Source organism: Poecilia reticulata, chromosome 9, assembly GCF_904066995.2.
Source record: "Poecilia reticulata chromosome 9, P_reticulata-male-v2, whole genome shotgun sequence".
NCBI classification, from domain to species: Eukaryota; Metazoa; Chordata; class Actinopteri; order Cyprinodontiformes; family Poeciliidae; genus Poecilia; species Poecilia reticulata.
Window position 1 is genome coordinate 13,328,002 of NC_088838.1, and position 20,668 is coordinate 13,348,669.

The window sequence follows — 20,668 nt, forward strand, 5'->3', positions numbered from 1 at the left end:
ATGAAAGAAAATGTCGATGTGACAGTTTGAAACTCAGACAGTCATAATGAAGTTCATATGTATGTAAACTTCTGAATTTTAACATTAATAAAAAAACTGACATATGTTTTTCTTTATTGTGGAATTCGACAAAAAAAAATTGTTTTTGAATGAAACAAGATTAGTTTGGCCTGATTTAACTTCATGCAGACAGTGAGGGGAAAAAAAAGAAAAGAATAGTGTGTTTTTATTTTATTTATTTAAACTTCTGGTTTCAACAGCACATACTGTGGCTTATTTACTGTTTGTGTAAATTAAAATATATATTTTCTTTCATAGGTTTTCTTGTAAATTGCAAAATATAGCACGTTTGTATCAGTTGCATGATCAACATTGGTGTCTGTGGTATGAATTTCTATAGTTTCTTTTTTACTTCCTTCCTTTCAAATATCTGAAGCAATAGCTGGATTACCTCATTTTTGCAGCTGGCACTCCAGCTGCAACCACATTTCTGTATTTCCCTTTTTAAGGTGAAAACCACTGAATCTACAGAAAAAGGCACATAGTATCTGTGAATATTTGTTCCCACTTTCATTAATATGAGGTCGAACTAAATTCTCCTAAATATGTTTTTTCATATTCATGTCTAACTAATTCACAGAATAACTTACTTATTCACTGCAAACACCAAATGCTTACATTGAAAGAAATACACTATATGGTTCTCCCTGTTTATTAGGAATGAAAAACACACTAGACCCACAGAGATGAGTGTGAAAATGACTTTGCCGTGTCCTTTCAGCCTTGATCTGGCTGCCACTGCTAATCAATGATTTACTAAAACTGAAGCTGTTGTTTTCCTTTTCCTAGTTTTTTTTTTAAATATATTGGACCACAAACATTCAGCAAAGCAGACCTAGGTGCGCCTATCTGTCTAAACACAGTTAGACAAAAAATGATCAGTGTTTTTGTAGATGGGCATAAACTAAAGTTTTTTAAACCAAAAGAGAAGACAATAAACCCAAATGAAATTACACTATTGTGGATCTACTGTTATCATATATTCAAATTACTTTGTTTCATTAATATATGGCACATTTAGCTTACTGTTAGATTAAAACAATAATTTACAGTAATTTATTTTAGCTAGCATTTTTGGCCAATGATCCCTTTCAACTTGATATTTTTGGCACTCCTGGCAAAAGTTTTGGACACCACAGGTTTAATCTCTTGAAATCGTTTGTCACTTTGTCACTTTTGGAGATGAAACAGTCAGCCTTGAGTAAATATTTGAACCAATAGTTAGATTATGTATTTGTGCAAACACATAACAACCATGCTGAGCTGAAATGTGTAAATTGTCACAAGTACATTTTTTGTATTCTGTTTTTATTCTGTAGGCATGTGAAGGTCCTTTACAAAGTCAGATTAAAGGATCTTCTTAGCATTTCATAAAACCATTAGAATGTTTAGATCAACCGGATCAATAATTGCATTATTTTCCTACAGCACCAAAAATGGGACAGAGCACGGATGGGTCGTCTTTCTTGTGGACAACATACTGGCATGCCTTTGGGTCAAAAACAGAAACACAATCTTCAGGGAATCTTGTTGGAGTTGCGTACCTGAAATCAGACGGCAAGCAGAAGAAACAATGAACTGTTTGTAAATCTAACTGTTCTTTTACATTCACAATATCATAAGAGATTTTTTGCACGTACCCATAGCAACATTGATCACAAGTACAATCTTGACACACACTGTTCCTCCATTTTGTCTTTTTAGGATGCCATGTCAAATCCACTTCATCCTGGCAATGGGTCTGATTTTCTCTTTCTGCACCGTAAAAGGGAAAAGCAAAGCCGATATGAGTGTTTAAAGCAAAGAAACCTTATCATAAGCACCATCCATAAGTATTCTGTGAATGTTTCGTTTTACCAGGTGTCCTGAGTTTGAAAATGCACTGAGAGTCTGACAGCGACATCAGGACACAGAGCAGCAAAGCCAGCGCCAAATATTTCTTTAGATTTAAGAACACACAGTGCACTTTTATAAGCAACTGAATAAATGTTTTATGTAAATATAATCAATCCTTTTATGTATGCGTGCACATTTAAAGTTCAAGCAAACAATTCATTAAAAAACAAGAGTTTTAAAAACCCTCACAAGGAACTGTCAATGCAAATTGTTAAATAAAACTTACCATTGTGACTCTGATTTGTCAGCTTGGATTCTGTCCAGGTAAAGAAAAAAATATGCTGAAATCTCCTTTGAGGACTGTGTCTTTTAAATACTGTGTTTGCAGGGACCTTTGGAATCAAACATCAATATAGGAGTGTTTACTTCATTTACTGGAAAGGGTCAAAGCCCCTTGGGGAAAAAAAATGAATAAAAAACAAAATGTGCAAAATATTTTTTGGGAGGGTTGTTCTGTTAACTGCTTGAGCTCAATTTTGTACTTTTATGACCTTCAACTTTTTGGTGTCTGTGCATGTTTAGAAGTAGGTGTGATTGTTTTAAGATGGTGTGTGTAGAGGTGGGCGATGAGGACTTGGAATTTTATCAGAATATTTGATGCTACTATTGTGATAAAGTTAAAAAATGACGATACATTTCTTACTTGTTTTAATGGTATGGCCCTCTAATTACCCTGTTTTATTTATTTATTGAAAAAATAAACAGTCCGTTTAATTAGTATTACTTTTTTGTATTTTTAACCAGTTTCCAGCTTTATGATTCACTGCAGTGATCCAGTCCATGTTTTGCGTCACTCTCTGAGGCGCCACAAATAGGGTTGCCATATTGGGTACATTTCAGCTTCTTCTGTCCTGCCTGTTTTCAGTGCGAGGAAAAGGGGGAGAATTGTAGCGGGACAAGGCAACAAACCAGACAACAAAAGGAAGTAAGGGCTTTACGCAGAGTGGTTTTATGTTGCTTGCAACATTTTCATCATATTGTTTAATACAAACCTCTTTTTTACTTACTCGGCTCAGAGGCGGTCTGAAGTCATACCGACAAAGATGATCTAATCAGATGAGGAGGTATATTTCACTGAAAGCTCTAACGACGTCTTACGTATTTGCTTTTAGCTTGCTATGCTAACATCCTTCTGCTAGGCCAACCCACTCCGCCCTCAGTGTCTTTAGCCTGTTAAAGCTAATAATGTTTTGTAGTGTTAAATATTTACTAAAACCAATAATGCGATATTGTTCGGTGGGGGTCATCATGATTTATTTAATGTTACACAAAACTCAATTAAGTTTACGTGCAGTGACTGAAGCTGTATTTATTATGACAATTGTCTTCTCAGTTTGTGTTTTGTTTTACTTCTTTAACCTTTTTGGCTTTTTTTAATCTTAATCCCGCTCACTGCTTCTTCGCGGACGAAGCATTCTCAGATCAACATACAGACCGGACATTTTTGTAATTTGAGCTTTTATGATTTATGTGTGCTAGGCTATTGACACATGAGCACGAATAGCGAAAAATATTCTGGGTCGACAAGATTCCATGCATAATTTTTGAAGCTATGGATTCAGTGTTTAGTTGTCCTCCACAAATGCAGGGTTGACAGCATGGTAGTTTAAAAAAATCACATCCATTATAAAGCATAAAGTTAATATAAATAATATATTAGCTAAAATACATATAGCTTTATGCATGCAATAAATACGACGTGTGTGTATTATATTTTACCAATGATCACGACACAAGGTTCAAAACTAGGACAGCCACTGCATCTTCAAGGCAAAATTTCTGTATTAATTTACGTTTCTCAACTTTACATTTAAGCCTATGGAGTTGAACATTTACTTTATTAAAATTTTTCTCAAGCTTTGAAAAAAATCTAATGTGATTTTGTTGAATAGAAACTTCAGTACTAGACTACGTATTATTATTTAGCATATTTGCCAATAAAGTGCTTGGAAACTTGCTAAAAGTAACTTATCTCTTAGTGGGACAATCTCCAATTGGGTCTGTTCACGTTCACATTATTATATGATCTAAATCTGCACTAATTCCTCTTTAGTCACCTCCATTTTATTTGTTTCCCCTCCAATATGACCAGATGAGGTATCTTACTTTTGTAAGATACTTTTTGTGGTTTCAAATGAATGTAATTTATTTTGCATTAATGTGCTTTTCAGTGTACGTCACATTGAACACTGCCGATGCAGTTGGGATAAATCAACCAACATAAGAGGTGAAACCTGTAAACAAGATTTCACCTCTTTCGGCGAGAGGAGCAGTAACGCTGGGTTGGGTAAAACAAGATTGTTGACTGGTTTCTGAAAAGTCACAGAGGAATTCTCCCTCAGAAGCCATCACAGTGAGGAGAATAGTGCATAACTTTGCAAAACACAAAGTATGACATTGATTCCTCAGTAGGCAGTAAAACAAGAGAAAAGTTATTTTCTTATGTCTTCAAGCATCTCTAAATGCTCTCCTGCTCCTCCTTTTCCAGATTCATCTAGACGCCCCACCAGTGGCTGGGGTCTGTTTCGGGCCGGGCGTGGCTCAGGTAGAAGATGCATCGCGGGGATAAGGACTTTCAGTCATCCGCACGCAAGATGGGCACGTCTTTGCTTTTCCAGCTGTCGGCCTACGAACGCGAACTGGACCTGGTGTTTCTGGACCACAGCTACGCCAAACCGTGGAACGCTCACCCCGATGCTAGCAGCGCTCGGCCCACAAGAACGCTGTTTGTGACGCCGCGTCGTCAGCCTGAGGCTTTATCGTGAGTATATTTCTAAGGAAACAGACGCGTGGCTACTTTTTTGTTTTACTCTAAAGGGCGGATTGTTTCTAAACTGTTCCTCGTACGATTCCTTTATCGTTTTCTCCCGCACAGAGACTCGGATTCCCTAATAGATGTGGAAACGGTCACACCAACACCTGTTCCCCTGTATGACAACCAGAAGGCTCTGAGTGTGATGAAGGAGTGTGAGAGGCATGTCCTGTTTGCTCGAACAGCCGCCGACGGCCCCCCACCTCCAGATGACTGGGAGGAACATATAAACAAGTAACCAAACATGCTTATTGACCACTTCTACTGCAATATTTGAAGCTCATAAGTCTTAACACACCTATCAGCAGGTCAGTGTTTTGAGATGGTTTTTCCTTTTCAGGACGGGCTGGTCAGTGACCCAGAACAAGTTGTTCAACAAAGTCCTTAAAGCTCTACAGGGAGAAAGACTGGCACGACTGGCCAATGAAAATGTAACTTTTTTTTTTTTTTTCGCTGCTGTTTTCTATTAGTTTTCAACTCTAGGCGGTTAATGTGTGTGGAACGCATCAAAATGTTTTTTTTTGTTTTTTTTTCTTTCTGTGCTTGAATATTTTAATCGCCTTCAGTTTTCTGTGAGTAAAAGTTGATACGTTTTTCTGGATTTGGTATTTAGACGAAAGACCCAGCAATGTTGCACTCGGATCAGTAAAGACACGTTTTTTTCTTCATCCGTGTATTTCAGACTTCCAACGAGCCCATTCTGCGGAGGATAGCAGTAGACAAGTGTGCCAGGAAGGTGCGGCACGCGCTCGCCAGCGTGAACTGGGAAACCAAGCTGACGCAGTGGCTGCACACCACGCTGATCGAGTCGTTGAGCCTCCCCATGCTCGCTGCTTACCTGGATGTGCTGCAGACTTTGAAAACCAAGGTATGATTTAGTCACTGAACGAACACCGAGAGCCGGTGTGTGTAATATTTCATTACCTTGCTTGATCAGGGAGCTAAATTTTGATTTGTCTGTTTATGCTAAGCTGCCGACGCTCATCGACAGAATGCTACTGCCGTCTGCAAAGACTGGAGCTCCCAGTGCGGAGGCTTTGTCTCTGCTGCTGAAGCGTCCCTGGGATCCTGCTGTTGGAGTTCTGTCGCAGAACAAACCGGTAAAAACCACGACTAATGACAAAGGAAACATTTATTGGATGTGTTTTTTTTTTTGTGTAAGTTGTGGTCAAATCTTGAATAAATTACAACAAAGTTTTTCCTATGCTTGTTGAGTCAGAAATCTTCTAGCAGCGACTTTTTATTTATTATTGTTATTGCATATTTACCCTACATCAAACAGTCCTGGTTTTTAACTTAAATGTATTTTACAACAATTTTGTATGAAAAAAAACTAACGTTTGACTAAGACCGTGAGACGCAGCATATTGCTCAGACAGATGTGACTCGAGCCACTCTCCTTCCATCTGTATGTTGCAGTGCAAGCTTCCTGGCTCTCCTCTGATTCTCATCGCGCCGTCCAGCCCAACAAATCCGGCTCTCTCCACCTCGCGGAGAATGAGGTTTTGGCAGTCTCAGCTCTCCTGCCTGGGAAAGGTCGAAAATCTCCCTCTGTTCTAGTTTTCTATTTGGAATGGAAGTCATTTTATTTTCCTTGCAGATAGAAGTTTTAATGAGTGCCGTTTTTACTGCAGGTCATCCCGGTGCACACTCATGTGAACAGTGGGGCCAATATTGGAATCACACAGTGTTTGGAGCACATGCTGGGGACGGTCAGAGCCAAAGTCATGGAGGTGTGTCTTTATATGTGTGTTTATCACTGTGTGGTTGCTTCCTAAGGGTGTTTTTAAGATGTACGTTAAAAATAATTATGCCTATAAAAATATCATCTTAAGAAGTTGTTGTTTTTTGTTTGTAAATATTATAACTAGCCTAACAAAATCCTTGTATTTATTGATAAAATCTATGGCTCTAAAGTCAGGATAAGAATAATTTGGCAGTTCACCAAGTGTGCAAATCCACATGCGTTGTAAAATGTTTGTAGTGATATTATTCCGTAAACTTTGTCCGACAGGTTCATAGTCACTTCCCACACAAGCCCATCATCCTGGTCGGCTGGAACGCCGGCGCGCTTATCGCTTGTCATGTAAGAGTTGGATAATTGTATCACGATCATGCATCATCACATGGAAACTTGTGTTTTGTTTTGTTTTTCTTTTCTAAATAAAAACTTGAACCCATTTTCTGCCAGGTGTCCCTCATGGAGTATCTGACGGCTGTCGTGTGTCTCGGCTTTCCGCTCCTAACGGTCAACGGGCCCAGAGGGGTGAGACCTCAGCTGTCCTCCTACTCGCTGTTAAAAAGTGTGACCTTCAGCTTGAATTCGGGTCTGTGACGAGCCACTGGCGTGTCGCTGGTTTGCAGGACGTGGACGACCCGCTGCTGGACATGAAGACCCCCGTGTTGTTTGTGGTTGGGCAGAACGCGCTGCAGTGCACCACAGACGGCATGGAGGAGTTCAGAGAGAAGCTGAGGGCTGACAACAGCTTGGTGGTGGTCGGAGGAGCAGACGACAACCTCAGGTCGGTCGCCGTCCTGAGCAAGGTTTAAACTGGTGCAAGAGCCGGTTTAAAAGCTTACTGGTTCTGTTGCACCTACAGAGGCAGCTTGACTTAAAACTTAAAATTCTCTCTCTGTTATGTTCTGAGCTTGGAGAGTCACAATGCGGGGAGCCGGTGGTATCAGTGCACGACTCTTTGACAAAATATGCAGCAGTTGACGTGAAGATATACCAGCATCAAGAGATTTTAATTTTTAAAGAAGATTTTTCAAGCACTTTCTGTCAATGTTGTTAAATGTGGGCGTCTCCTGCTGTAAAACTGCAAATTACATCGACATCCACACCTGGAATATATTGGTCCAGACCGCCGCGATATTAATATTGCACATACTGATGGCGGTGTTGCAATATTTTATGCAGTTCTGCATTTTATCTGCTCACATACTGTTGTTTATCGCTTTGCTATTGAAAGTACATGGTCTTTTATCACAGTCTGTCAAGAACAACATGTTATTTATTAATCTATGTAATCTTGAAAAGTCTGGAAAATGAAAGAGTTCCCAGAGTTTCACATTTAATTTTCTAAGAGACATGTTTTACTCTGACCTTTATTTTGTGAAAAGAGGGGCTTTAGCATCGATTAACATTCAGCTGATCATCTTTTTACTTGACAACTCATCAGATTTTGCCTAACTCACCGATTGTATTGCTTCCTCAGTTGCTAACAGATGAACACGTATATTGAAAAATGGGGATTAAAAGAGGTCACGTCACTTCTATAGGATTTTAAACTGGGCCCCAGGTCATTTTAAATGGGAACAGTTTTAGGAATCCGGGTGAATACTTTATAATCCCAAATAGCTGATCTGGGATCAGGACAAGGTAGCGCCGTAAAGGTGAAACAAAGCTCCGTTTGAACTTCTTGTGTGTCCGTGAAGGCGAGGCGCTCGCTCGCAGTTTTTCCTTCTGATTTTTGCTCGGCTGAAGCAGCAGCAGCGCTCCAGTCATTGATTTTCGCTGCTGCTTCATTGGGAGGGCGTTAATGTGCTGGTTTGTACGCCGTCTCGGTGTATTGTTGGAACAGGCTTCTCCTGATGTTGCGGTGATTCAGTTGCTCTACACGCCAACATTTTTGCGTGTAAGCAGCACAGAGCTGGCTCAGTTTGGTCTGTGGAAGAATCGCCAAAGAGAACAGAGGCGGCAGAATAGCTTGGGTTTATTTTTCTCTTGCTGAGAAGTCTCAGCTGATGTCTGAAAAGAGATTCAATAAGCCTCACGTTGCAGGTTCATGCATGCAAGTTATCAAGCTTTTCTCCACTAAATAAATGTAATTTTTCTTTGAAAAAAGAAAACATCAGTACTTTATGTGAGGCAAAGAGACTGTGAGGAGCTGAAGTGGCTGCACCTTGGATGTCACTTTCTGTTTTTGGAGAAAAAAAAAAAATCCATGAATTTCTCCACAGAATCAATTCGGCAAAGATGAAGTCGGAAGGTTTGACGCAGACTATGGTGGACCGCTGCATTCAGGATGAGATAGCTGACTTTCTGTCAGGGGTCTTGACCCGGGCAGAGGGCCACGGTCACGGCTCCGGAGAGATGAGAGACCTGGACACGGAGAAGAAGAAGCGGCCTCGACGGGAGCTTCCCTTTGACGTGGAGAGAGGTCGACCTTCGTCTCCGGCTCTTAGAGTTCCCATTTCACCCTCGGGTTCAGAGGTTTGTTACAATCCTGTGACCATTAAATTGCACAAATTGGAATTACAGAAATAAATTTGTTTAATGGAAACATTTTGAACAATTTTGGGGGAAGGGGGGTGACAACGGTAAAATGCAGCAGGTCCACCAGACCCACAAGCCAAGATAAATAATTTACAGTTAAATAATTTACTAGGAAGCGCTGTTGTTGGTCACCTGCAACAGAGGTGTGTAAAAATTGATAACTAGCTTCAGTTTTCGTCTATATAAAATAATAAATCCTGGATATTTCAGTTGACTCAGAGTTGTGGCGCATCTCTTCTGTTGTCTCAGGATTTGTCCAGCGTCTGCAGCAGCCCCACTTCCAGCCCCAAACCGAAGACGTCTGGTCTGTCTCCAGCACAAAAGTCCAGCCTGATCACAGCCACGCAGCTCCTCAAGACGCACATGCAGCGCTCTGGCACCGTGCTCACACACAAGCAGGCTCAAGGTTAGCTAATCTCCCAACTCTGGATGCATTAAAAAACGCTCTGTAAGCTTTCACATTCCTGGTACCTGAGCATAAACAACCCTCCCTTTGTTTAAACATTTTTGGAAGCTAATCGCCTCAACTTTGGCTGAACTCTGCGCGAGCAGACGCTGTGGTATGCGAGATGTGAAAACGATTGCAGCGTGTTTTATCGTGTCACGACATCCGACGGGGGTGAGATGGAACGTGACTGAAATTGCTTTCCTCTCATCCTCTTTGTCTCCTCTCCTTCTGCAACTTTCCTTTCTGGCTTTTTCCGATTCGTTCCAGCTCAGTTTGCTGCTTTTATGAAACAAAACATGCTTGTGAGGAAAAATCTTCCTCCCGGCACCCCTCCTTGTATTTTTGGTAAGTATCTATCTATCTCTCCTCCTCTCCTCTTCTTTCCTGTCTTCTGGTCTTTTCTCTTCCACTTAGTTTAAATAAAGTGCAAGAATATATAGAAATGTATTATAATCAAAAGAGAGGTGAAAATGATCATACTTTGGCTGGCAAAGGAGTTAAACCCTTATTAACTCAGACTGATTCAGTGCTTCTGTCTTTGTGTATTGATGCTTCTTTGCCCCTGCAGTTCCAGTGACCAGCGATCAGCTGGAAGGCCTGGACAGAGACGAACTACGCCCTCACGGCAAGAGGAGGCAGACACCCAGTCCCACGCCCAGCAAGGCCTCCAAGAGAGCAAAGATTAAAGTTACCATTGTTTCCCAAAGTGAGTCAGCAGGAGGCGCCATCAGCCCTGCTGAAGGTAGAGAATCTGGATAACATCCATATTTCCACATAATGTGCTGTTTTGGTTTGTGCTTTCCTGTTGCAGCAAAGTGTCAACTTTTGTGTGTTTTTAATCATGAAAATGATTCATCTCAGGTGACGTGCGCCGCTCCCAGCATGTGTTCAGCTTCACTTATTAGTGTCTTTGTTTGAAATCATCAACTTTGATTCATAAATGTGTAATTTGCGTATTTATTTATTGCACACTTTAAACCCTGAAATCAAATTAAATTTGGCATAAACTTTGTGGACACGTTGAAATGACAAGTTTTAGTGTGTGTGTATGTATTGCAGTTTCTATTTTCTTTGGAAATATAATAATAGGGAATGACCACAGATGTTGCACCGCAGTGCATTCTGGGTGTATTGGCAGCGCTCCAGCAGATTTTTAGACACAAAAAGAGAGAATAGTGAAATAGCAAGAGTGATGGGCAATATTATTTATCATAACAGGGTTTTTTATAGAGTTCAGTATTATGAGAAATGTGCCTCTTAAACAGGTTGAATCCATGTGAGGCTTCTGTCGGTGAACAGAGTGAACCTGTGACCCCGACTTTCTTTCTTTGCTTTTTTTTTTTCTTTTTTACTTGACATTCTTAAAAGGTCTCCAGAAACCTGTTCAGAAAAATCAAATGCAACCATTTGAGTCGTGTCTTTCACTGAAACACGACACGTTTTTTGCACAGGAGATAAAAACAGTTTAAGTATTTTAAAAGAAGTTGTGGAACATTCTGTTTATTTTATCTGAGTTTTTCAAGACCTCCAGAGCCAACAGTCATTTTGAAGAGAATCTCATTTCCTCACCATCACATTAAGGCGTGTTAGTGATGGGTGCCAGTCCAGCATGCAAGTAGAGACAAAGTTGAAAATGAGCAGTTTTTCCACACGTTCTTCACGTCTGCGCCATTTAAATGATAATATCTTTAGGATAATGCTTGGATCCATTAACTCTCATTCTGAGTTTGAAGCCTGGACTCGTCACGTCCTGCAGTAATAGCAACCGTAGCTACCAGTTGAGAAATATGCTGTTAAAAGCTTCACTTTGTCCGGATCAATATCTCCATTATGAAACCTTTGTAAAACCTTTTTCATTTAGTTTTTTAATAACCCTCGCCATCATCATTTCAGATTGTGACGATACTGCTCTGGTGCTCTATCATCTTTATTTTTGATAACTTGTGTACTTACTTTTCTATTTTAAAAAAAAAGCAACATTTTATTATTAATTTGCTGATACTTCTCCTGACATTTATAGTTTGGATAATTCTTTCAGAACATCCAAACTATAAATGTTTTTATTTTTTATCTTGGCTCAGAAGTTGTTTGGGGATTCAGTGATAAAATCACCAGAAATCCCAGCAACTGACTAACATTTAGATTTCAAGACAAAATGACACGATCCAAAGCTCTTTTGTTGTTCTTCTTTGGTATTGCAATATTACAGAAGTGGAGCACAGTGCTTCACAAACATGACGGTGTTATATAATTCACAGAAAGTCAATCTACTGTCTTCATAAATCTATCCGTAGCTGCCTGTCCTGATCTCGGGCTCTGTCTGTTTCTCTTCTCCCAGTGGGTGTCTCTGGCAAGCCTCTAACTGTGGCAGTGGGACAGACCGTGCCGGGTGCCAAGGAGCTTTCTGGACTCCTCACAGGCCAGCGGTAAGCTTGCCCACTCTCACAGGCACAACGTAGAGCTCCTAAAACCCTAAGCGTACCTACACCCACGTCCACGCCTCCCCCCTGTTGGTCGACAATGTGTCTGGTGCAGAGGGGATCGATGAGAGGTGGTACTCAGAATTTCGAGAGCTGAATGACAGCCAAGCAGCCCTTTACTGGTGTAGCTCCTGAGCAGACTGGTGGTGTGTGTGTCACTGCAGGTCTGGTAGTCTGTCAGAGGTGTCTGCTGCCCTGTCCCCAGGCTCAGGCTCATTCAGCAGCGTGCAGCCTTGCATGGTGTCGGTGTCCTCCACACCAGCCCAGGTGCAAGCTCCAGCTACTGCCCAAGGTATCTCTGTCTTGTCCCGCTTCGCACGCTCAGTTGCACGCAGCTGTGCAAACAGAACGCAGCACGGCAGCTCCAGCACACACACACACACACACACCGTAATCTGTTGGCCTGGGTCAGAATGCAGTTCTGAACGCTGGATGAGGACAGTGTGTGAGGGCAACATACTTTAGCAAACATCATCATTGATCACCTCTTGCGCCATTGCTGCTCGTCACCAATCCAAACCTTTCCCCCTGTTTTGGACGTGATTGTCCTCGTTTGCGCTTGTGTGTGTTTGTCTACGTGTTTAACCTTTTGGTTTCTAAAAATATTAATTTGGTCCTAATGTCTGCTTTTTTCAAATTTAACTTGCGTATTTGCTGTTTGTGCTTTTATTTCCCCTGCAGCGGCGGCTTCCGCCAGCAGTCTTCTGCAAGGCCTAAGTTTCAGTCTGCAGGAGATCGTTACCAAAGCTCCTAACCTTCCCTCCATAGCAACAAGCACAGGCAGCACTCAGGTACACGAGGAAAGAAACTTTACGCTTTGTACAAATTATAATGATGACAAAGAAGGTTGTATTGGAATAAAACCACCACAGTTGCTGTCAGAAGTTTTGCTTACACTCAAGCTCTTACAAAATGTCTGAAAAGACAAGTCCTATTTCACAGATTTTTGTTTTTTTGTCTTTCTGTCCCCTAATAAGATTTGAAATTTTAATAATAAATTGATTCTATGAAGCTGGATTGATGAGGAAAATCTCTCAAAAGTTTTTTGTTCCTTTTTTTTTTTTCTTTCTTCTCTCAGGCAGTTTGTGGAAAATCCCAGGAGGCGATCCTGAGCTCAGTCAGCACCGGCGGCAGCGCTCTGCTTCGGGCAGTTCCCGTGGTCACAACAGGAAGCATCTCGAAAACCACCGCCATCCATCAGTTGCTCACCAACGGCGGACTTGCCAAGCTGGCCAGCAGCTTGCCCGGCTTGGCGCACATCACCAATCAGACCGCTGGTATGTGTCGAACTGCCAAAACGCGACGGCCACGTTGAATGCCTGGGGGCGGGGTTAGGGGGGAGTTCATTCACTCTCTGTTTTGGAAACAGTAGTTCAGGACATTTTTAGACCAGAGAGGATTACGGCATTGCAGAGACACAGAGGACGGCTCTGTGGATGAGAGTGAAGATGGGTTTACTCGGAAGGAGTCGACCGGTGGAAAGTTTGCAGAGTCGCACGTTCAGCTGACTCCGCATCACTAGCATATTTGGACTCATGTTTATGGAAAAATTGCCTAATTATTTGATTCTGAAGAATTGAATATAAAATTATGTTGGATACGTTTAGTACATTTATTAAAACATTCAATCCAGCCTGCTGCAAGTCATTTGTTATAATTATCATCCCATGTTTCTTTTGTTTTTGTCTCATTATCTCGTAACATGCTGTGAATTGTTCCTTTTAATCACCTGAGTTAAATAACATTAACACGTGGCATTATTCAGTTCCTGTGCCTGTTGCAATAAAGACTGAAATCAAACTCATCTGCTCGTTTTCCTTTTATTTTGGTTTTCCTGTCTAACCATTTGGGTAAAACAAAAAGCACAATTATGTTCTATATGGAGTACTAGCATGTCTAGGTTGTTATTGTTACAGGGTTTTTATTTGTGTGTTGTTAGGAGGGCAGAAAGCCCCGGCTTCTATAACGGTGACCCTCCGTGGAGCACGGCCGAGTAGCGCAGCAGCTTTCAGCCAAGCAGGTGAAACTGTGACAGCAGCTCAATCAGCTGAGCCCAAGGTGCGTCACTGGAGCCCGGTGAAACTTTTTAGTTCCTCTTGGCTTTATCTTGCCCTGTGCATCAGCATGTACAAACCAATTTAGAAACATAAGTCTGCCTTATAATGGGGGTGCCAAAGCGTATCGAGGTGAATTTACAACTTGCTCTTGGAAACGTGTGACTGAACGCAGGGCAAGACAAAACAAAACGTCTACATATAAAATCTCAACTTGGGTTGTTGCAACACATTGCATTAAACTGACACGCAGTCGTCTTTGCTCACTTTTTCCTGCGAGCTGCTGGTGGACCAGTGGAAAAAAGTGTTTCCTTGCTTCCAAAAGACGGAAATCGGGATGTTTGAATAATTCCCAGACACAAAAACGCTAATGGAGTGCCATTCGTCACTCATGCTCAGAGTGAAAACTCAGTTTTTTGCTCCTTAAGGAGTAAAAAACATTCTGAACAAAAAGTACTTAAAAACTGCTGCTGAATTTAGTGGGGGTTTTTTTAGTGTAGATTTGCTTCAGTTTGTGTCGGAATCACAATAAATGTTAGTTTTATAAAGATTGTTATTTTAACAGCAGCAGAAATGATTATTTTCAAATGTAAAGAATTGGCTGATACGACATTTTTACTTCAGATTTTTTCTTTTATTATTGTGAAACCAATATTTTTAACCGACACTTGGTGAGAATATGTCGGCTCACGTAATTGCATCAAGCACTTGAAGGCAAAATAGGGAAGTGAACTGATTGCTCCTGCAGATTGAACAGAACAGTTTTGTCATTGGGTTTCACTGTGCCCTTCTCACAGCAATGAACCTCTCGGCTCACTGTGTAAGATGATGCCGCGTCAGCGACTGCTGTCTCCCTGCAGTGATGGACACAAACCCTGCGTCGTGCAGAAAAAACAGCTGCCTCGTGTCCTCCGGGGGGGTGTCCCGTTGAGGTGGGAGGAGAAGCTTTGGAGTCATGATTGCTGTTTGTAGAGGGATTCGAGCGTCAGCACAAGACCTCCTCATTGTGCTTTTAAGTAGGGCATTTTGACAGCAAGATGTACGACTTGATCACATGTTATCCTCTCTGGAGAAAATTATATTGTCAGTGTAAGCCACAAAACTACCTGCATTGTGGTAAATTAGCTCTGACAAAGGCAATTGTCAAATAAAAATAACCTAAAATGTTACTTTGATGCTTTTTTTATGCACTTCTCAATTTGCAGAACCCTAGATTATTGTTCTCCCGCAGCTTGTTGTAGATGGTTTGAATGTCACAGAACATTTTGAACATTTTTGTTTGATAAAGTTGGTTGCACTGCGGTGTGATGTGTTTCAGCATCATTCCTTAAAGCATAATGTTCTTCCGGCTGGCTTGCAAAAGTATTTATACCCCTTCAACTACTTAGCATTGGTTATGTGATTCACAAACTTTTGATACATCTTACGGAGATTTTACATCAAACTAATCCAGAATAGTTGTGAAGTTTTTGAAAGATTCTTACAAATATAAATGTAGAATTGTGGCATGATTTTTTTGTTCAGTCTCCTTTAAACTATTACCGCTGAATAAAATTTGGTGCATCCGGTTTCCTTCAGAGGTCTCCTACTTTAAGATAATCTATACGTGTGATTTTCCCAATTTTATTTAAGAAATTATGAAAATATAATTTTCCTTACACTTTGCTGGTTTATGCTGTTTTAGTCACTAATTCTCATGAAATCACAGCAAAATGCATTCAACTGTGCAGTCATAATGTGACAATTATTAGAATAGTTGTATGGGTATGAATATTTAGACAAGCCTTTGAACATCATGTCAGAATTCATTTTTTGACTGTGTTACGTGGTTTCTCTGATATACCTTCGCATTTGTGCTAAACTAATTTCAAATGTTATTTGTTCATAATCGCAAATAAAGTTGTTAAACATGTTTCTATGGAAAACTCTCACATAAAACGTTGTTCCACTTAAACCACCATTTAAGTTGTATTTGGTTTGTACTGTTTCATTGATTCATTTTATTTGGCCTTCTTGTTTGCACTGAACTGGTTTCTTCCCTCTGAGAACATTTGCTTTGCCTGACCAATCTAAACACTTTCTCCTGTGTGTTTAACAAGTAAAGAGACTCTGGCGTTATATTTTGAGGGATGGATACGATTTTGTGTTTACAGAGACTGTATAAATACAGCGCACTCATTGCAGCAGACTTCCTGTCTTCAGTTCCACCAAGCAAAAGCAATCAGATAAGATAAAGATAAGAATGTGTCTCGTCCTTCTTATGAAAAGCCTCAGAATTTGCTCAAATGTGCAGGAAGCTGGTGCCAGACATTAAGAAAAACGTTGTTTACTTTTGCTACCACTATCAGCTCCAGTAACTGATAGTGGGTTTCTTAGGAATCCAACATGTTGATATATGAACTTCTCAGAAGTAATTTTTATGAGTTGGGGGTTCCATTTAGATGCAGTGCGTTGCAAAAGTACTCTCACCTTTTGCCACGTTAAAACCACAAGCTTCAATGTATTTTACTGTGATTTTGTCTGGTAAGTAGCATGGGGTGGAAGGAAAACTATGTAGGAATAAGATTAGTAGCTGAGTGTAATTGTAATAAGTATTACAATTAGCTATAAATATAAAAGAAACAGAGACATTCGTTATATGCACCATCTATCCTTTGGGGGTAAACCATGGGCAGGCTGCCAGTCCATCACAAAGACACAGGACAGACAATCAAGAGCAATTTCGACAGACCAATTAACCAATTAGTAATTTAAATAGTTTAAATAAATAAATAAACCAATTAACCTTTTTGGACTGCAGTAGGGGGCTGCACAGTGGCGCAGTTGGTAGAGCTGTTGCCTTGCAGCAAGAAGGTTCTGGGTTCGATTCCTGGCCCCAGTCTTTCTGCATGGAGTTTGCATGTTCTCCCTGTGCATGCATGGGTTTTCTCCGGGTACTCCGGTTTCCTCCCACAGTCCAAAAACATGACTGTTGGGTTAATTGGCCTCTCCAAATTGTCCCTAGGTGTGAGCAACAGACTGGCAACCTGTCCAGGGTGTATTCCGCCTCTCGCCCAGAATGTTAGGTGGAGATAGGCACCAGCACCCCTCCCAACCCCACCAAGGGACAAGGGTGTAAAGAAAATGGATGGATGGATGGATGGATGGACTGCGGTAGGAAGTGGGGAAAAAAAACATGTATGAAGGTGGAAAACATGCAAGCTTCATTGGCACAAAATAAAGCCAGGTTAGTGTAACAGGCCAAGGTTTTTGCAACTTCTCAGTGGATTAAATAAATAAACAGCCAACCATGTGTGTAGTATTTCCTATGTCATAAAAGAATCACCAAAAATAATGGTAGTTGGCATTAAAGTTGCATAAATTAACAGCATACCTTATTTTGTTTAATTTTCATAATTCGTCGTCTATTTGTTTTAATAAAACACCAACAGGTGGCGCGCTAATTGCATTCTTCAAAAATGCCTGGAAGGTCAAGCAGTCTGAGCGCGTGCGTGAGGCAGCGTGAGGGACTGCTGGCGCACGTGCGAGGATGAACCGAGTGCGCATCGTGTGCGGAAGTAAACAAGGCAGACGGAGCTGAGTATAACCAAAACTTTAATTCAAGTACGTGAGACCATGGAATTGTAACTCTGAGATATGACACTTTTAAAAACCAAATGCCGTCACAGCAAAGCCCATAAATCATTCATTAGCTGGATATAATTTACTTCAGCTTCTTTCTATTGACCTAAATTAAATTTTTCCGAGGCAACCGCTGTTGATGGTTATAAAAATGAGGAGAACCACCGTTATGCGCTCGTCAAGGCTCCCAGATGGACTAAGAAAGTAGCAATAAAAATGCAGCCGGGCATCACCGACTGAAGGAGCATTTTCATTGCCCCGGTGGAGCTGCTGCCATATCATCAAAGTTTCTCAGGCGGTAACCCGCAGCTCCAGCTGGAGGAGAGAAATCACTGCCCCCAGAGCCAAGAAGACACCGGAGAGAGGGCTGGATTTAAAACCCGCCCCCCGGCGGGATCTCGTTCCCCCCCTGAAAAAAAGAAGAAAAAAAAACCTCCCATTTTTCTCTCTCACTGTGTCTGTTTCTCACTCACTCTTCTCTCTCTGTCTTTCCCTCTGTCCCTCTCTCTTCCTCTACCTTTATCCCTCGCCTTTCGCCGTCTCCCCCCCACCACAAACATGGATCTCTCGGCGAGGTGTTTGTTTCTTCTATCATGTCTCGGCGTGATATTGGCGATCGATTTGGAGGCGATTGATCCGGGCTACTATGTGGAGCCCAGTGCCACATCAGAGGCGATCGACTACAAGGATCCCTGTAAAGCTGGTGAGATTTCGTCCCCCCTCTCTGTTTGGTGTTGTACGTTTTTGACGAGATTTTCCTCATTTGAGAGAAGGTAGAAACATGCCTCTCGCGCAGACCGAGCAGGAAAACGCTTTTAGTGGAGATGACAGCAGTGAATGTAGTTTTTAGCAGGATCTTGAGAACATTGTGTGCAATTGTTTTGTGAATGGCATAGTTTCTGCAGTTTGAAACATTTGAAACCGTCGGATGAAAACACTTTTTTTTTTTTTTTCTGAAAAGAGTTCAGATTTCATCTGCAGAGCCATGAAAAGTTTTTGTTTTCAGTGCTAGTTGAAAAGTTGCTGCCTTATCTCTGAGAAATGTCAAGATCTTCTAGATTTTACAGTTTATGGTTCTTGATCTGTTTAAAAATCTGATGATTTTTGGACTTTTATATTAAAACTTCATCTCCCTTTCACCCCCCCCCCCTTCTGGACAAATAGTCTTTTTTCCCCCACCGTCTGTTTCACACAGCCTCTAAAAAAAGTGGAGGAGGGGAAAAAACAGAGTACAGTGGAGCTTAAATATTATGCACACATAATTCTCTTAACTCGCACACCACAGTATAAACATGTTTATCTTCTACTTCCAGCAGACAGACCATTGAATTGTCCTAAAGATACCCGAGATGCCATTGTAAGCTTTTTTTCCTCTCCTTTTTTTTGTAATCTGAACTCACTGTCTTGCCAAATCCCTTCGGGGAGAGTTTGAGCAGATTGTGTTTTCCATCTGGTAAAAGTATTCAGGTTACGGACACAGAGAGCTGGCTTCAGTCAAAAATGACCTCTGATGTCCTGGAAGTACTTCCCAGTTGGGAATTTAAATTTTCTTTTTGATGTGTCAGCTCAGTACAGAGCACATTTCACGCTGCCAACTCGGTTACCCAACTGTCTTTTTTTTTTTTTTCTTCTTCTTCTTTTTTAAAATCGTTCCTCATCTGTCCAAGAATATACGCTGGACGTAAAACTTTTTGGAACTATTGCAACTGTGCGTAAACACGACAAAGGTCAGACTCCAGTTGTTCGGTGTGTCATGTTCAAGTCATTAAGTTGTTGCTTCCTGCGTTTACTTTGCTTATGTTGAGTCAGCCGAAGATCAGATTCATCGGACACTTGTGCTTGATGCTCTGTGTGATGAGTGTAGATTTTTTTTTCTCTGATTTAGTTTAGGACTAATTGTTGATGTTACAGCTCTGTGTCTCAGCAGGGACATTCCCACTACACGATCACTAGAGGTGACTGCTGTTTATCTTGGCAAGGACGTTATCATCAATTACAGCTCAGTTTGTCCAGGGCGTCATTTCGCCATACTGCAGTTGTTTTTCACGGTCTTCCTCAGGGCGCGCCTGCAGGCAGGTGGTTGAAAGATGGTCACCCATATAAACTTCATCCGTCCATCTCTTCCGACCCTTGACCTAAGGTCCTCCTGCCTGAGTCTATTTTTTCCAGCATTCATCCAGAACAGAGTGTGCATGGTGGCCATTCTTGGATTATTGATTTTTTTTTTCTTTTTTTTCCTCTTCTATTTTTCCCATTTGTCTCACCTCGCTGTACTCGGTCTGTTTGATCTTTCTCTGTGACTAGGGGTCAGCATTTCATGTTGCAGTCCTTCCACTTAGGGAAATGCTATATTCAGGGGAGGTGGGAGACCAGCTTTTCATTAATTGTTGTGTAAATTAGCTGATGCTTAAGGTTTCAAGTTTGTTCCTGGAATTTTTTTTTTTTTTTTTGCAGTGGCTATTTACCTAAAGTAAGGCATGACTAGGAGGAGATTAGATAATACAAAATCTTGAATAATACAAAATCTAATGCTTTTATTTTAAAAAAAGAAAACCAAAAATGCTGCAAAAATAAGGTTACATAATGAACTTCGGGTTATGTATTCTGTTTATGTATTATTTTAATTTAGTTACACAAACTTTAATAATAAAAAAAATAGGGTAGCAGTTTTCAAGTACTTATTTTTTCTGAATATTATAACCTTTTGGCATTTTGCTCTTTAGAAACTAACACTAATACGCAGAGGTGACATTAGCTGGTTAAATAGTCTCTCTATTCAGCCAACAGTTGGTTACTTTGCATACAACCAGTAGCTTTTTAAACATTACCTTAATAAAAGTGATTTTTAATTCTCCTTCAGGTCCTCGACTGTCCTTGTTTTTCAAGAATAGGAATTTTCTCATAGCGATTGAAGTGTTGTAGCCTTCTTTCATCCAGCTGACCATCAGTGTACAGCAACACTTGGGGAGGGACCGTGCTGCGTTACTTTACACAGTCAGAAAAAAAAAATACAGCTCA

The 20,668-nt window shown here is 40.9% G+C and overlaps 3 protein-coding genes across 9 annotated transcripts in view; 2 read left to right on the forward strand and 1 right to left on the reverse strand.

Moving 5' to 3' along the window:
- Positions 1-221: 221 nt before the first annotated feature.
- msmbl (microseminoprotein, beta-like) lies at positions 222-2,336 on the reverse strand. Its single transcript, XM_008419027.2, has 4 exons — positions 2,183-2,336; positions 1,918-1,999; positions 1,701-1,815; positions 222-1,604 (listed from the first exon to the last, which is right to left on the reverse strand). The coding sequence occupies exons 1-4, from the start codon at positions 2,183-2,185 to the stop codon at positions 1,475-1,477; spliced, it is 330 nt and encodes a 109-aa protein (XP_008417249.1). The 5' UTR covers positions 2,186-2,336; the 3' UTR covers positions 222-1,474.
- A 428-nt stretch (positions 2,337-2,764) lies between these two features.
- Positions 2,765-15,989, forward strand: kansl3 (KAT8 regulatory NSL complex subunit 3). 7 transcript variants are annotated; one of them, XM_008419018.3, is made up of 22 exons: positions 2,809-2,881; positions 2,973-3,020; positions 4,445-4,717; positions 4,832-5,002; positions 5,109-5,199; positions 5,451-5,636; positions 5,740-5,868; positions 6,188-6,304; positions 6,403-6,501; positions 6,783-6,854; positions 6,960-7,034; positions 7,133-7,290; positions 8,732-8,984; positions 9,297-9,453; positions 9,763-9,840; positions 10,064-10,237; positions 11,834-11,921; positions 12,140-12,267; positions 12,657-12,766; positions 13,054-13,252; positions 13,915-14,033; positions 14,827-15,989. In XM_008419018.3, the coding sequence occupies exons 3-22, from the start codon at positions 4,509-4,511 to the stop codon at positions 14,830-14,832; spliced, it is 2,619 nt and encodes an 872-aa protein (XP_008417240.2). In that variant the 5' UTR covers positions 2,809-2,881; positions 2,973-3,020; positions 4,445-4,508; the 3' UTR covers positions 14,833-15,989. The 7 variants fall into 7 exon arrangements, with proteins under 7 accessions (XP_008417242.2, XP_008417240.2, XP_008417239.2 ...); XM_008419017.3 differs by adding an exon at positions 4,128-4,345 and having other exon boundaries at positions 2,858-3,020; XM_008419020.3 differs by lacking the exon at positions 2,973-3,020 and having other exon boundaries at positions 2,765-2,881.
- A 1,547-nt stretch (positions 15,990-17,536) lies between these two features.
- Positions 17,537-20,668, forward strand: part of bmp1a (bone morphogenetic protein 1a) — a 39,051-nt gene continuing 35,919 nt past the window's right edge. Inside the window, exon 1 of the mRNA XM_008419015.3 lies at positions 17,537-18,353. Coding sequence (XP_008417237.1) covers positions 18,209-18,353 — 145 coding nt within the window. The 5' untranslated portion in view covers positions 17,537-18,208. The remainder of the gene's footprint in view (positions 18,354-20,668) is intronic.